General features: G+C 33.8%; 1 protein-coding gene across 9 annotated transcripts in view; it reads right to left on the reverse strand.

Moving 5' to 3' along the window:
• Positions 1-316: 316 nt before the first annotated feature.
• Positions 317-15668, reverse strand: part of FUT8 (fucosyltransferase 8) — a 95936-nt gene continuing 80584 nt past the window's right edge. For all 9 annotated transcript variants that reach the window (XM_079307658.1, XM_079307657.1, XM_079307659.1 and 6 more), the window contains 4 exons: positions 12877-13123; positions 11549-11725; positions 5245-5395; positions 317-1373 (listed from right to left, as the gene is read on the reverse strand). In XM_079307658.1, the coding sequence (XP_079163784.1) occupies positions 1056-1373; positions 5245-5395; positions 11549-11725; positions 12877-13123 (893 nt within the window). In that variant the 3' untranslated portion in view covers positions 317-1055. The remainder of the gene's footprint in view (positions 1374-5244; positions 5396-11548; positions 11726-12876; positions 13124-15668) is intronic.

Here is a 15668-nt window from a genome sequence, read left to right on the forward strand (position 1 = left end):
CTATAAATGGGATAACCTGAAATATTTTAATTAAAAGTGATTACGTTGATTGCCAAAATGCTACATGGCCATCCATAATACCCTAAACCCCGCATTATTTTCAGAAGAGAAACAGAAAAGGTAAGAAAATAGTGCCAGAGGGTAAATGTAAGCAATTTAGCCACTGAAGTAATCCTGTTGTTACCTACTGTCCACAAAGCTGAGCAGCACTATGCCCTATACAATTGTTGTATAACACAATTGTTTTAAACTTCATTGAAACTCCAGCTACCTTCTCCTTCTTTTGTGGATTTTGTGCTGTTGGTTTTTTTTTCAATCAAAGACAATGTCCAGAAACTACCAGTACTAAAAGATCTGTTCATGACATTGTTTACAAAAGCTCCTAAGAGACAGTGACTACTTTATTGTTGAATGTAACTTTTATTTTATTAATGATGAGAAGTAATCAATGGAATGCTAAAAAAACCCCAAACTTGTAAAGAAATCTAGTCTGAAATCTGAATCTGTTGTTTGAAGCAAGTTCAGTGGTCACGGTAACACCAGATGAAAGTGGACTCTTGCCCATTGTGAAACAGGCATGGCTCTTCTAAAAAGGTCACAAACTTTTCAAATATAGGCACCATGTTTCAAATTTTGCACATACAAAATATGTTCATGTCACTCAAATTACACAATGTGGCAGTGTTATAAGTCTGAACATTATTGTCAATTAATGGCGGAGAAAAGAGCCCAAAGCTCACGTAAGACTAATGACGGGAACAACTCCTGAAAAGAGACAAGAAGTATAAAACAACAGTTCTCCTGTTGTACGTGGGTTGGTGTGTGCATGTGTGAGAGTGCATATAACAAAAATGTTTAAGAGTAAGTTCAGACAATAGCCCATCCACTTGTTCTCAGCTTCTTCTCCAGTTTCATTGCAAAGGCTTTGATTTTAACCGCATGATAAAATGCAAATTTGAATCCCATAGAAACCAATAGTTGGTGAGTTGTTGACTGGTCTGAACCAATCAAAATCAAGTTTTTTTATAATAACTGCTGAATGTCTTCCTTTTAATCTACTTGTCAGCCTCTGGGTATGTAGGATACTTGACTGTCTCAATTTTCTCCTTAACTTTATAGGATGGGTACAGGCCTGTTCTTCCTAATTTCCTATTGATGCCTTTTGAATAACCATCCCAGTGGTTTCCAGCTACTCCAATTATATCTCCAGGTTCCATAGGAATTTCATCAGCAGTTCGTGGATGATGAGCATAAATAGCAATCTGGTTGTGAGCATTCTGTCCCCCAAAGTAGTAGATATCATCCAAAGAATGGAAATACGCCGAAGCATCTGGATGCAACGTCTGCATAATTTCATAGGCAACTCGACAAACCTTAGAAATAAAAATAGAAATCATTAATATTGTGTGTGACTGAAGTATACAGCAGAAATCAACAATGTATAGTAATATTTCCCAAGAATATCAGGGTCTGGGTGAAAAAAAAACAACTGACCAAGCGCTAAAGATAGCCCCCAAAAATTGAAAACCAAGCAAAACCAAACCAAAAAACCCCACCAAAAAAACTCCCACAGATCCCTGCATATTTGTTACTAAAAAGCATGAAATTTTGCAGAATCTTAATTAGGCCTCTGGTGATCAGATTTAGTAGACAAACAAATAAATTAATAAACAGATAGATAAATAATTAGTACAGTCTGCTCTTCATAAAAGGAAAACATCTATATGAACCCTAGCAATTCTGCTTTTTGAAATTAATGATCTGTAGCCAATCAAATGTAAAAGCAAATAAGTTTTTTTTTCTACTACTACTAAAAATTGTATTTTACTTCCCTTTGAAACTTTAGAATTTACATTTTCAAATTTATTCTTCAATAATGAGGCCTTGCATTTACTTTTCCAAAGGAAGTTAAAATTTTCACAACCAAACAGTTCCTTAAGTCCAAGGCTTTAAAAGGCTGTTTATATTAGAGCCGTGATAAAATTGTGACTGCTGGCAACTTAGAAGACAAATAAATGAAACTGAATTCCATCAAGACAATAATTATATTGATGAGAAGGAAGATGCATTTTTACTTGTCATTTTATGAAGGGAATTTTCTTCAGACTGAACACATGTTCCCACATCAGAATTATGTTCTATTTCTCAGAGCTGCCAGAAACACAAAAAGCCTAGCACTATATTAAAAAAAGAATTTTCAACAACTGTCTAGAAAGTTCTTCTCTGTCTGACTTGGGTACTGCAGGTTTTCTGACTTCAGACTTCCATTACTGCACCTTTCTCTAATTTTGCATAAGTTTGATAAAGGCTGATTAACAATAAAACAGATTTCTTCAATAGGAAGAAGCATTTGAGCTTTTTCATAATTGTCAGTCTATGTTAATATAGTAAAGCTTGATTTTACTTTTATTTTCTTCCTTTGAAGACACAGTGAATAGAACTTTGATCAGTCAATACGAGATGTATTTGTACTTTCTCAGCTCCTTTGAGAGAGGCATTTGCTTTAAAAATGTAATAGATTTCCTTTTATCCCTCTGCATCTGAACTTGAAAATAACTTTTCAGAAGTACCTTTCAGAAGATCAGGCTGAAGTTAATTATTTCGAAGTACCTGTTACACATCATAATATAGAAACAAATTTGATTACCCATATCCTTGAAAAGGCTATTTATTTTATAGCTTCTGTGACTGTTTTTGTTTTGTTCTCTGCATGTGTGTGTACCCCAGGAAGCAGACATAATAAACACTATAAAGGTTATAAATCTTTTCCGTAGAAATGCTTTTAGCAAGTGTCTGACACAAAACAGTCCATATCTCCTCTCAGCAATTGTTTTCTTTGTAGCACCAAACTTGGGTGGCTAAACTGTAAACTGTTGAGGACAGCAGGCAAAACATCCACATGAAGAAATATACCTAAAGCCAGTCTCCCACTTTTTATCCCGAGATCCCTTATTCTGCAGCCTCTATACCTAACTGTGCAATGAAAAATACAAAGAGTAATAAATTCTGCAAGGAAATGAAGTTATGTCAGTCAGAGGGAGCTATGACTTCAACTAAATGAAGACTGAAGAGACAAAAAAAAATGTTTGTTGTAATCTTAATTCTCTTAATTTCTATGTGGCTTTTCTATAAAAATAGAATAATTTAATCTATTAATTTATTTTATCTAAATAGAATAAATCAATCAATTCAATTAATGTGACATTGCTGAAAGATAGTGCCAAGGTAGGTTGTTTCCTCTGACTCTCCTTTACATGACAGGACTAATTCTTAACAATAGTATTTTAAGGAAATACCTATTCTTCAACTTCTACCAGTGTTCTTTTAGTTTTGGCACCATAAAACCGAATTAATACAAGGGAATTCCTGATTTTAGTTACATATACCCTCATTCTCTCTTAATACCTCTGCAATGAAGTTTAGAGTCTTTTTGGAAAAATGGGGGAAAAAAAGTCAGCATAGAATTAATTAATGAGAAACCAAAACCACAACGAAAAGGAAAAACACATTTTTGACCTTACTTTCTCTTCATATCTATTGGACAAAAGGTGGTCATTAACTGCCTTATTTTGCTTACCCTCAATGCCAAAGTAACTATCAAATAGTTTACTTAATTGATGAAAGGACAGGCATAGCAATTCAAATGCTAGAGATAAGAAAATCAAATTTTAAATCCCTTAAAAGGAAACTTTATGAATAGTGGGAAACCTTGCAATAAACCTTAGAAAAGCCTTAGGAAAAAAAAAAACAGAAAAGGAGAAATAGAAAAAAATAGAAAAATAGACAAATAATAATATCAAAAAATAGAAAAAGAATAATATAGAAAACTAGAAATAGAAAAAAGCCTTAGGAAAAAATATATGAACATTCTGTACAGAGTCACATTGTTGCATGCCCAGAAAAACTGGTATTACATTATTTTTGAGGAGTTTGAATTATTAAAGCATAATAAATTGTTTAGAATAAATTAAGTAAATTACTGCACCAAATTCATAGTCCAGCTATTGACAGCAACACTAGAATATAGGATGTCCTATACTTCAGTAGAATTTTCTGCAGCTCTGGAAAACTAAATATGTTATCCAATAAACAAGTCTACTGTGAAATGCATGGTGAAAGAGAATGAGAGTTGAGCTCAAAGGTACCCTCAAAGGGAATTGCTCCAGATGCCTTCCAGAGATCCTGATTAAACTGTATCACCTTAACTGTGTTGATGTATTTTAAACACATTCTTTCAAAATTACTCCAACACTTAAAATTCAATTACAATACATTCTGGCCAAGCCATCTGCAACTATATTTAAACTATATTTATAATCAGGGCTTTATTTAAAGCAAGCACTTATCATTTTAAACACAGCTATCTGAATACAGTAATAGCAGAAAATATTACAGGTTTTTCATTAAGATTTTATCCAAGACTACATAGTTCTTCCTTCACACTCTGAACTGTCTCTACACCAGTGCAGGTGTGGCATTTAAGACATAAAGCTGTAGGTTTAGTTTCTTTTACTGTTTCTTTCACATCCACATTCAGTAGATGTCCTTCAGCTAAATCAAACATTATTATTGAAGTGGATGGCTCCTCACAGCTCTTCTTAGTGAGGATTTTTACTTTGGATTTTACTAGGGCATTTGGTCTGAAACAGCCTGGATTAATAACCTTCTAAATATGCTATAAAATGTCATTCTCTCTACAGGATGTGGTGAATGGTAAATAAAGTGTATGCACAAGCATGATTGAGGGATAAGAGACTTTTCAATACTTTTTGTAGTTTTGCTGTCTTCCTACTACTGCAATTTTATTAAGAATTCTGCCTGTCAACGTCAATATATCACTGTATTGACCATCTATTAATATTAATATTAATATTGTGCATGTTACCTATTTGTCATTACAGTGTAGCAGAAAATTTACATTTGACGCTGTGAAAAGCATTTAGTTTTTAAGTGAATTTTAACTTTTGGGTCTTGTGTCCACTTCCATCTAACAGTACAACCATGTGTGATTGTGTCACCTAAGAGAATAACAACAACAGCAAGTAAAAAGCAAACAATCTGATAGAAATCATATCTTGCCATATGTGAATTAGGTGGATCAGCATATTAGCCATAAAAAAACTGCTTGGTGACTTTTTGCTGTGCTTTTAATCTTAAAACAGGTTTTTATAAACAGAAGCATGAAGAAAACAAAGATTTAAAACTGGTATATATAATCAAAATTGTCTCTGCATTGCACTTTACCTGGGATGAAAATGTACAGACCAGGAAGTCTGCCTGAGACAGAAAGTGAATATCCAGAATGACACCTCTTAGGGAATTTTCAGTGTATCTGTTATGGAGTCCTGCTGACCAGGATATGGAGTTATCACTGATAAATTCATAATTTGGATACCTGTGAACATACAATACACAGTTAATAGCACTGTTCTGTTTATCTTTTTTAAGAAGCATCAACTCTGCTGCAAGATAAGGTTGTTAATTTGTTTTAAGGAAGTTTCTGCTTTACAGAAAATTAATTACAATTTTGCTGAACCCTCTAGAAAATCACTGCTGCCTCCGAACATGCCCTCTCTTTATCTAGAAAAAATAATTACATAAAAAAGATCCTGCAAATCTGTCTGATACATAACAAAGTAGAAGTGAAAGAAATATCAGGAAGTATATACCACATTCTAGAAATGATGCTGATTTTAAATGGAATATACTCTCACCACTAAGTTTTCTCTACTGCTAAATAGGATATGGGATTCTGACTTTACTAGGCTACATTTATTACCACACTGTTAGATACAGATTAGGGCACTGCAGAAAAACCAGTCACCTGTAAAAGGGACATATTAAATTAATGCATGTAAACTAATGAAAAGAAGGAAAAAAAGTCTTTCAAAGTTTTTAAGGTCATATGGAGAACCAATTTTGCAATTCACTGGTCAAAAGAAAATAAATGTAAAACTCCATGCCAATAAACTTTTCTTGACTTATTAAAAAAAAAATTAGTACTACTGCAAGTCAAAATATATGTTTTTTAAAAAATATGAAACTTTAGTTTATATTATAGTAAAAGAAAAGATTTTTAACATGCAACAACTTAAAGATTTTATAAATACTAAAAATGCTATTAAAAATAATGGTCTTTCTCAAAAAATTTACAGTTCTGTACTGGGGAAGTGAAAGCTGAAAGGAACACAAATTAATTAAATCAGTCAACCTCCTACCATAGACAATTATTATAGATGTAACGTAAAGGTGGTAACTATGTTGCTGTTACACACCAATTATATTTCTATCATGAAGTGCAACTCACAAGAGTAGCCAGCACATAATTTCAATTATGCAGTTTATTATAAAACAAAACTACACATATAAAAGCTTTTCTTTTTTAAATTTGTAACTTCATTGCAAACATAAACCAATACATTATATAAGAAAGCAAGAGAGCTAATATAATATTCATAAGAACATGCCTAACTTATTCCATTTTAATATTAAAAGTATGGAGAAACTGTATTCGAAAGTGAAATGGACAAATATAGCTGCCTTTTGTGGCTACCAAATCAGCAAATTTCTCTCAAGAGCAAATAAAAAAACTGTATGCAAAATGTCCACTTTTGATGTGGAATGTATGGGACAGGTTTAAAGGGTGTATCTGATCATCAAAGTCAGGGAAAGTTCCTACTATATTACAAACAATAAAAAATAAAACAAAAGAAAATCAACACAAAAAAAGGAAGAGAATGTAGAAATAGTATTAGAATAACTGATAATACCCCTTCTGAGGAATTACAGAAGCCTACATGAAGCTAAAAATATTTTTTTCAGTAAGAACTCTTTCACAGTTTTATTTCTGATCTTATCATGTCTAACATTTTTGTCAATATTTAACCAGCTCTCAAAACACAACGGATGGATGACACCACAACATTTGTCACATATTCTGTTATAATTTCCTTTGTGTTAATCACATTCGTATTTTTTTAAGGAAGAAAAAAGTACAGACCATGATACTGGAAATACATCATACTCTACTCTGAGAACTAGTTGAGCAACAGAGATAAGCATCAGTCTTATCTCAGCAAAAATCTGAGTGAAGCAACACAAAGAGCATTTAACAGAAGATGGCATTTCTAGGGACAACAAACAGTAAAGATATTTGCACACTCCTTTGAAAGTTTTGGTATCGAGAATATCACTAAATTAATCACTTCTTTCAGACTTCAAAAATCAGAATCCATATGCTGAGCAGACACAAAACAATTTTTCCTGAAGAATCTGATTTGTTACTAGCCAAAGATTACTCTAATAACTTTAAGGAATGAAGCACAAGGAAAAAAAGTGTCAGATTTGATCTGGCAAAAAACAAAAGGTCAGAATCATTTACACATCTTCTTTTATGCATATATTTACAATGTTCTCCTTCCTTCTTTTATTCTGGAAACTGTCACTGAGATGCTTTTAGGTCTGGGCTTCAATTTTATTTTATAAAGTTAATTCAAATTCATCTAACCAATGGTTTCAGAGCCCACTCTTCAAAACAATCATCAAAGCTTGTAATTTATCCACTCACACATTTAAGTTTTCAAACAAGCACTTTTATGTTGTCTCCCACACAATGCTTGGGAAAAGAAGTTTCTTTTAAAATGTGAGTAAAATAGCAGCCATACTCAGTGTGACCAAAGAATCTTCTGGTCCACTCTCCTGCCTCCAACACATGCTGAAATCAGAGCATAAAGAAAAATACAGAAAAAAGGCCAGGTGCACACTCCTCTCTGTGCACTGTATGTGGCTCACTGAGTTCCTGGTGAGGTTTAATTCTCCTTCCCATTCATTACAGTGCTTGAGATTCTATTTGAAGCTATTCTTGCCACAAGGACTGCAAAGAATAAAGGAAATGAAACTACCAAAGTTCTATAGTTAGCTCTTGCCTCCTTCTATTCCCTTTTCCATCTGTATTTACATTATGATAAATGTAAGACTTAAATTTTAATTTTTGGGGAATTTTTCTTTTCTTTTTTAAGTAGAACTTAGACGCAATCCTATTAATACAATTCCTGAAAGTATAGAAAATTATTCATACATAACAAATTGTCATATTTTTATTGACAGTAAAACCAAAACACAATATTGTGTAGGATGCCTTCTAGCTTTACTCACAGTCTCTTCTCTGAAATAAGAAAGGCCCAAAATGTGAATCGTGAGATGACTTAAATTAGAAAAGACCTTTAAGATCATTGAGTCCAACTATAAACCCAGCACTGCCAAGTCCACCACTAAACCATGTCCCAAAAGTGCCACATCTACATGACTTTTAAATACCTCCAGAGACACTAATATTACACTTCCAAATTATAGAAACTGGCACAACTCTGTTTTCTTTGCATTGGATTGCATATATGTAATATATCTCTTCCACATTTCTAAAAATAATAACCAGTTCTTCTAAAGCTATCTCATAGATTCTTTAAACCTCTGTACAGGCCAGGAAGGATTTTATTTTTATTCCCACTTATGAGAAAGCAAAAGGTGGAGAGGAGAGAGTTAAAAATCTTTCCTTCCTGCACCTAACAGCCTCAGATAAGCATACAAATCAAGCACAGTAATGGGAGTGTTTCATGTTTCTATTGGTTTCAGCAGCTGATCACCTCCTTGTGTAACTACAGCTTATCACTGCAGGTGCAAAGCAAGGCAGGGTTCCAGGCTCCTGTTCTCAATTGCCAGGCCTGTGGAAGTGCCCACAACAGGCACTGAAAATTTTCTTCCCTCTGAAAGAAGATTGTGAGTATACATGTAAACAGATTGAGGGAGAAATAATGTGTTTCCTCAGGTCTTGCTCTAAAAAAAATTGAAAAATATGTGAGCTGTTCATCAGATTCTAGCACTTTGAAGCACTGCTGAATTTTATATATCAGGCATACTATGACCTGGGGGGATGGGCAGGGTTGGCCAAACTACAGATAGTAGAAGGGGAGGAGGGACATTAACCTGCTATTGTGGAAGCAAATAAACAGTAAAAAGAGGAAAAAAAAGAAAATACAGATGACTTTACAGGTAAACATTCTAGAAGGAAGAATGTGATTTGTTCAATTTTTACGCTCATGTACAAAGAAAGACACCTAAATAGGTTCATATACAATCCTGAAATATATTAAATATGCTCTCTTAAGCATTTCTGTTTCTATCATCTGTACTATTTTGAATACCTTAAAGAGTGAACATACTGCAAGTAGTATTATAGACTAGAAACAGATGTACTAGACATTCAAAAATTTGCTTGTCAAAACTATTAAATCGGCCAGAGAAAAAGCAATTTACACCATCCCTAACACATCACTTATCCAAGATTAATACCACAACCTCTGCTTACCAGAAGCTGTCAAATGCTTAATCCCCTGATCATTACAGCTGTTGAACTCTCAACCCTGTTACTCTCTACTAAAATTGTTCTACATGATCCTAATTCTGAAAATAAATCACTTCTTTTCTTCTTTTGGAAGCAGAACACAAACACTTTACAAACTGGTGGCAGTGACTGCACTATCTTTACTACTGTACTTGGTAGACATCTGACTGAACGGGAAGTTTCTGAAACTTAAGTCAAAACATTTCTGTTTTCATGACTATGAATAGCTTAAAGTACTTCTCTTGCTAGAAACAACATGTCTATTCGTGTGAATGTTGGCTAAATTTTCTTTACTTAAATGCCAACACTGTTTGACAGCCAGTCACTCTCTTGTAGAGAGCTACAGTACCTAGTACTTACTAATATTATTGCACCAAATAATGAATGCAACATAAGCTACTGCAATGTGACAGCTGTTTCTATCAAAGCTTGGTAGTTCAATGTGACTGGAAGGTTTTTGTCAGAAGCATACACCAATTTATAGTTGATTTCACAAGAAGAGGAAGAAAAGCTTCTTTGCTGCCAAAACATGACCTTAACCTGCCTTCAAATACTATTAAATGCCCAAACATCAAATTGCATTCTCCCTTCTGTGAAATCACAGGAAGTTTCAAATGCCTTCTACTCAAGCTTCTGAAGCTGCAAGCAACATAGGAAATTATGTTTCAGTGTAAGCTGTGATCTGAAAACACAGCAATAACACACAAAAAATTCCTCAATACTTACAGATTCTATGCCTTTTATAAAGAAAACAAAATAATGCTGTATGGCTGAGCTGTATCTTACCATATTACAATAAAATTGGGACTGGGAATGGACTTGAGCTGTAATTCTTAACAAAATTCAGTATTATTTTACTGAATAAGTTAAAATTCTGTAATTCGTTTTTGTTGTCATTAAAAATTCAGAGTGATATGTTTACATAGGTAGAGCAACTCATTATTATTCAAAAAGAATGCTATGATTTGAAAGTTTAAAAAAATTATAACAGATTGTTACATCAATACTGAATTCTGTTACGTTATAAACAGTTATTAAAGTTATTTAGGACAATATAGTGAATTAAACATTATAACCACAACTTTGTATTACCTGTCTTTTCATTGTTTAGATTTGCACTTTAAATGCTATAATTCTTTCTGCCTTTGTTCTTGCCTATACACACACAATAAAGGAAGGAGTTGAGTTTGTTCATTTAGATTTTACAAAACACCATAATTTTAAACAGCAGCCTTTCATATATATGAAAGAAAAACAGAAACAACACAGTTGAAATAAACAGGTTTTCAATGTTGTAGAAAATTCTCTACTACAAAATAACATTTTCTGCTTACCTTGAATATGCCAAAGAAAATCTGTTATGTAGTACCTTTTATATTTCTCCAAGAATGTCACCAAGTTCAAAAATTTGCCACTACTGAGTTGCTTTGATTTTAGAAAGTATTAACTAATTAGAAGTATTAATTTACAAGAAAATACAGGCCAAATAGGAGCAAATGAATGTTTACTGTGTATCCACATTCTAGAAAACTAGAAGAGGATTCAGAGCAAAAAAAGGGACAAAGACACTGTAAAAAGCTGAGAACCCCACTTATATTTAAGGACAAAATTATGCAACATGTAGGATGAAAGTCTTCTACGTTATCACTACAGAAGTCCTTCTGAAAGAGGGAAGAGTTTCTTCCTAAGCTTTTCAACCCACTTATAAAAATTCCTCTGGCAACTGTTCACAGAGAAGTACTTTTTGGACAGGTTTTATATACTTCTTAATATATTAACCCAGTTTTGCAATATGTCCAAGTAGTTTCTTTTTAATATGTATGTTCAATAAGAAGTTTCGTGTTTTCATTATTTATATGCATATTATTTTTATTTACCTCCCTTCTACAGCATTGATTTGTTTTTACATAGTCACAAGTATGCTCAACTCTACATTTTTAACATTAAGCTTTGAAAAGCATGCTTAGAAGAAAAAAAAAAAACCAAAAAAGCATATCTGAGAGAAAAAAATCAAAATCACTGGAAAATTAAATGTCGTCTTAACTGAATAAAGGATTGAAAACATTGTACTAAAACAATGCGCAATAGTCAGAAAACATGGGGCTAACCAGAAAGAAGGAACTGCAACATAAAGACAATTCATCTTACTTGGATTTTGCCTCTTGCAAGAGCGAGGGGTCGTCGGTGGCCAGGTAGACTCTCTTTTTGTCGAGGCGCATCCTGCGAGCCAGCAGCTGGAAGCGCTCCTCCACGTGCACCATGTACTCCTCGATGGGGTGGAACGCCGCCTCCGTCCCCACCTTGTCTGTCCTGCGCACGTGGACGCTGCACAGAGCCACACACCAGGGATTACACTCACAAACACTGCCCCTGCTTCAGCAAGTGGAATGGTATATTCGCTGCCTGCATAAAATAAAACTCGGCCGTGTCCATCAAGACACGCTGAGAATATGAAGTTAGTCTGTTCTCAAAAGCAATATAATCATATGACAAGGGAGGCAAAGGAGAGCTGAAAGAAAGGAATGAAGGACATTGAATTATAGCATGTAAGGTGGCATTCCTTCTGTGCACTAGGTTAAGTTATCTACTATAGATAGATAATGCTTGATCAATACAGGTCAAAAGGAAAATAGGTATATTTGCATCATATAATGTATAGTTTGCATTAAGGTAGTTACAAATGCATTTTTTTGACCACCTTGTAACTTAACAAGTTTTCAGATGCAGCAGCAGTGAAGTGCCCTACCAGCTCAAGGTCAAAAGCCAGCTAACATTTGGACAACCTACTGTGTACTCCTAGAAAAAGAAATTTTAAGCATTGAAGGAAATTCTGGCAAAGGAAGAAGACTAGCACAGCAGCAGCAACATTTTTCACACCACATGGTGGAAAAACCTTTCTCCCACAAGTTTCTTTTTATTGCTTTTCTTCCTTCTCCCCTTATCTCCCCACACAGACCTTTCCAATTCATCATTATTGCTGAGAAACAACTCTGGCAAAAACACCAGTAGGCAAGGGAAAGGCACACATCATGTTCATATGTAGTCAGTGATAAAATTAGTTGCAAATTGTGGCATGTAAAATGTAGGCTTAGCCTTTTTTCCTCAAATTTAGAAGCTACAGGCACTGGAAAGAAGACACAGACAGTAAAGTGCCTGGAATACAAGCTCTAAGGCAATTACATTAATGAAATTCTGTATTACCAGATGTGGAAGGACATGTTAAAAAACCTTCTATTGAGCTGCCTTTTGTATATCTGTCCAACTACAGGTAGCCAAGTGTGCTGAAGAAATACTTCTAACCAACTTGTATTATGCACAGTTAAAAACAAGAGTTTCATCTAGAAATCACCCTCATGCCCCAAAAATACTTCAAGACTCTGATTATCATTGTAAAACATTTTTTCCTGTACAGGAATCATTTCATACACATATTAAAGCACAGACAGTTAAAAAAAAAAAAATCACCAAGTACCCACCCGATCACTGGATGTTTGAAACCAAGTTTCCTTGTGGCTTCCTCTATTTCTTTTTCCAGCCAAGGCTGTGGACGAATCAAGTATTTCACAAACTGTGAGACCCACCACACTGCAGGATCCCCATGGACACGAATCAGTCTATCAGCCAAGTCTTCAGGGACAGCCAAGGGCAAATAGGGTGGCCGTGGGTGTAAGCTGTCAACAATGGGAAGTTCCACCACCTGAACATCCTTGTCATTAGCCTCACCTGTTTCAAAACACATACTAAGATGAGTCAAGTAGTTTACTTTATTAATAAGCTTTACCATTGGCAAATAATATCCCAAACATATCAACTCATCCGTATCTTCAAAAAGGCTACCTAACCCTTGCTCTACTTTATCAAAAACATCATTAACAAATCTAATAAAAATCGTAGTTTTAGACTAGATTTATATATGAGTTGTATCTAGCAAGCCACTCAAGTAGAACAAAATTGAAGGGTTTTGAATTATTAGCAGTTGGTAGTTAATAAAATATGAAATGTGTTCCTGTTTATATATTGACACCCTCTTATATACAGCTATACCATTACTGAATGCAAAGGCTTATCTGGACAGACTGGTTATCTAAAATTCAGTTATTTGTTTAAAAATTAAACAAAGAAATATTTGAAGGCATAAGAAATAGTTTAAAAAATAACTACAGCTCTTCTGCTCTTTTGACCACATTTTATTGCAGTAAATTTCAGCATTTCAGACATCCTTATAACCACTGAATCAGCTACTCTGTTGCTAGAAGAGGAGGAAGACAATTCCTGTCTTCAAGAACTTAAACTATGAAGTAGCAAGTTAAATAGACCATGGAAAACAGAAGCACTATATAAGCATGTCATATACATACAAGGTAAGAATTTGGTATATTTTAAATATTAACTACACTAGAATATACAGATGGTTTAGATGGGATTTTAATTCAAGGCTTAATAGCCACCAAAGATCTTTTAAGAGTTTCTATAAACTACACAAACACAACTGTCTACATAACTGAGAGTTCAAAGCTATGTTCATATACTGAAATAAATTACAATACATGATAACATAAAACAAAGCATTACATTTTTAAAGTATTGAACATTTCAGCTAATATTTCTAGTGTGCTCATTTCTGCCAAAATAATGTTTCCATTGTCTGCGGTATTTACTGGCAAAGATGGTTAGTGCTCACCAGCCAGGGAAAAAAAACTGCTTTAAACATAAGCAAATCAAACTCATATAACTTATAAATCTTAAAGCTGAAGAAATCAATTCAGGGAAGGAATAATGAGTTTAAGAACAGTTAGAGATTTCAAAGGTAAGAACACTTTGGCAAGACTAGTCAAAATTCTGCAGCAACTCTCTGAAATATGGTTATTTAAATAAGGAATGTTTGTTATGCTCAGGTATATTTTCAATTCATTTTTACCAGATTTGGAAATCTATCTTCCAAGATGTATCTATATGTCAGTATTTCATCACTGCACTGTATATCATCACTGTAAGGGATTCTTTAGAAGAATTTCCCACACTACAGGTATGGATGATTCTTTTTAATTCAAGAAGCCAGTTCATATTTTTACCATCTATTATATCACATTCACTGGTAGAGATTTAATAAAAGTTCATAAATTCAGCAAAAATATTGAGCATTTAAATCTTCTTATAATATGATGGATAATGCTTTATTAGTATGACTTCAGAAAGCTGCAATAAAGAAGAGCAGCATGAAGCTAGGGAAGTGCTAAATGTGGTGCAGATATGAAGTATCAGCAAAAGTTTTGACAAGAAGTGTTTAGCTTGGGAATGGTATGACAGAATGCTTGAGGTTCCATCCTTTTTACCTTTTTCCCCTCAACTGAGAATGGGAAAAGAAACAGGGTGGCAAATAAAAGAATAGCAGTCTTTGCCCAGAGAAAAAGAAAATACTTCAATCTTAAATTAGAGAAGAAAATCTGCTGCAAACCTTTTGAGGGGGAAAAGCAGGTGGTGCAAAGCTGCTTATAAAAGGTGGATTTTTATTAAGCACAGCATCACTGACAAGCATTTAAACTTTTTTCTGTGACTGAATAAATATGTTGGTCTGTAAGGACAGTCATTTGTATAACCTTTCTATTGATAAAACTGATTGAGGAGTCTGACTTGTATTTGACATTCCTACCCTGAACAGCACTCAATACATTGTCCTATCCTATTAAAAGAATGTTCATTTAAAAAAATTTCCAAAAGCTGTCTTAAGGTTTTGAAAAAAATGAGATTGGCCAGAAATAACTAAGAAAACTCTCATCATATATAGCAAACTATATGAAAGTATACCAAAATCACAGAATATCAAAGAAGATTGTGAAAAAGGAATCAGATTTCAGCTTTCAACTCCGTGATATGTTGTTTGAATAGTAATGAAGTTGCAAGACATGCTGCAAATCAAAATCAGAAACAAACAAAATGTATTTCATCCAGGAAAAACAATTTGATTGCTCAAAATTAACTACGAGTGCTATCTTTAAAAAGATCATAAATATGGTCATGGCTATTTCAATGATGCTGTAGTATGTTAATTCTTACATACAAATATCATCTGCATAATCAAACACATGTACAATTCCAGAAAACCTTATGGCAACTCTCTAGATTGTATTGCCCATATTATATCTGAATGAAGGAAAAACTCTCTATTAATCTTCATTCACTTTTAAAAATACAAAATAGCAGATGCAGTGAAAGGAGAACTTACAGCAACTGTTTGCTTTTGCACTGGACAAATCCAGTGTAAAGTAAC

This window comes from Erithacus rubecula, assembly GCF_903797595.1.
Source record: "Erithacus rubecula genome assembly, chromosome: 6".
In the NCBI taxonomy this organism is placed as follows: Eukaryota; Metazoa; Chordata; class Aves; order Passeriformes; family Muscicapidae; genus Erithacus; species Erithacus rubecula.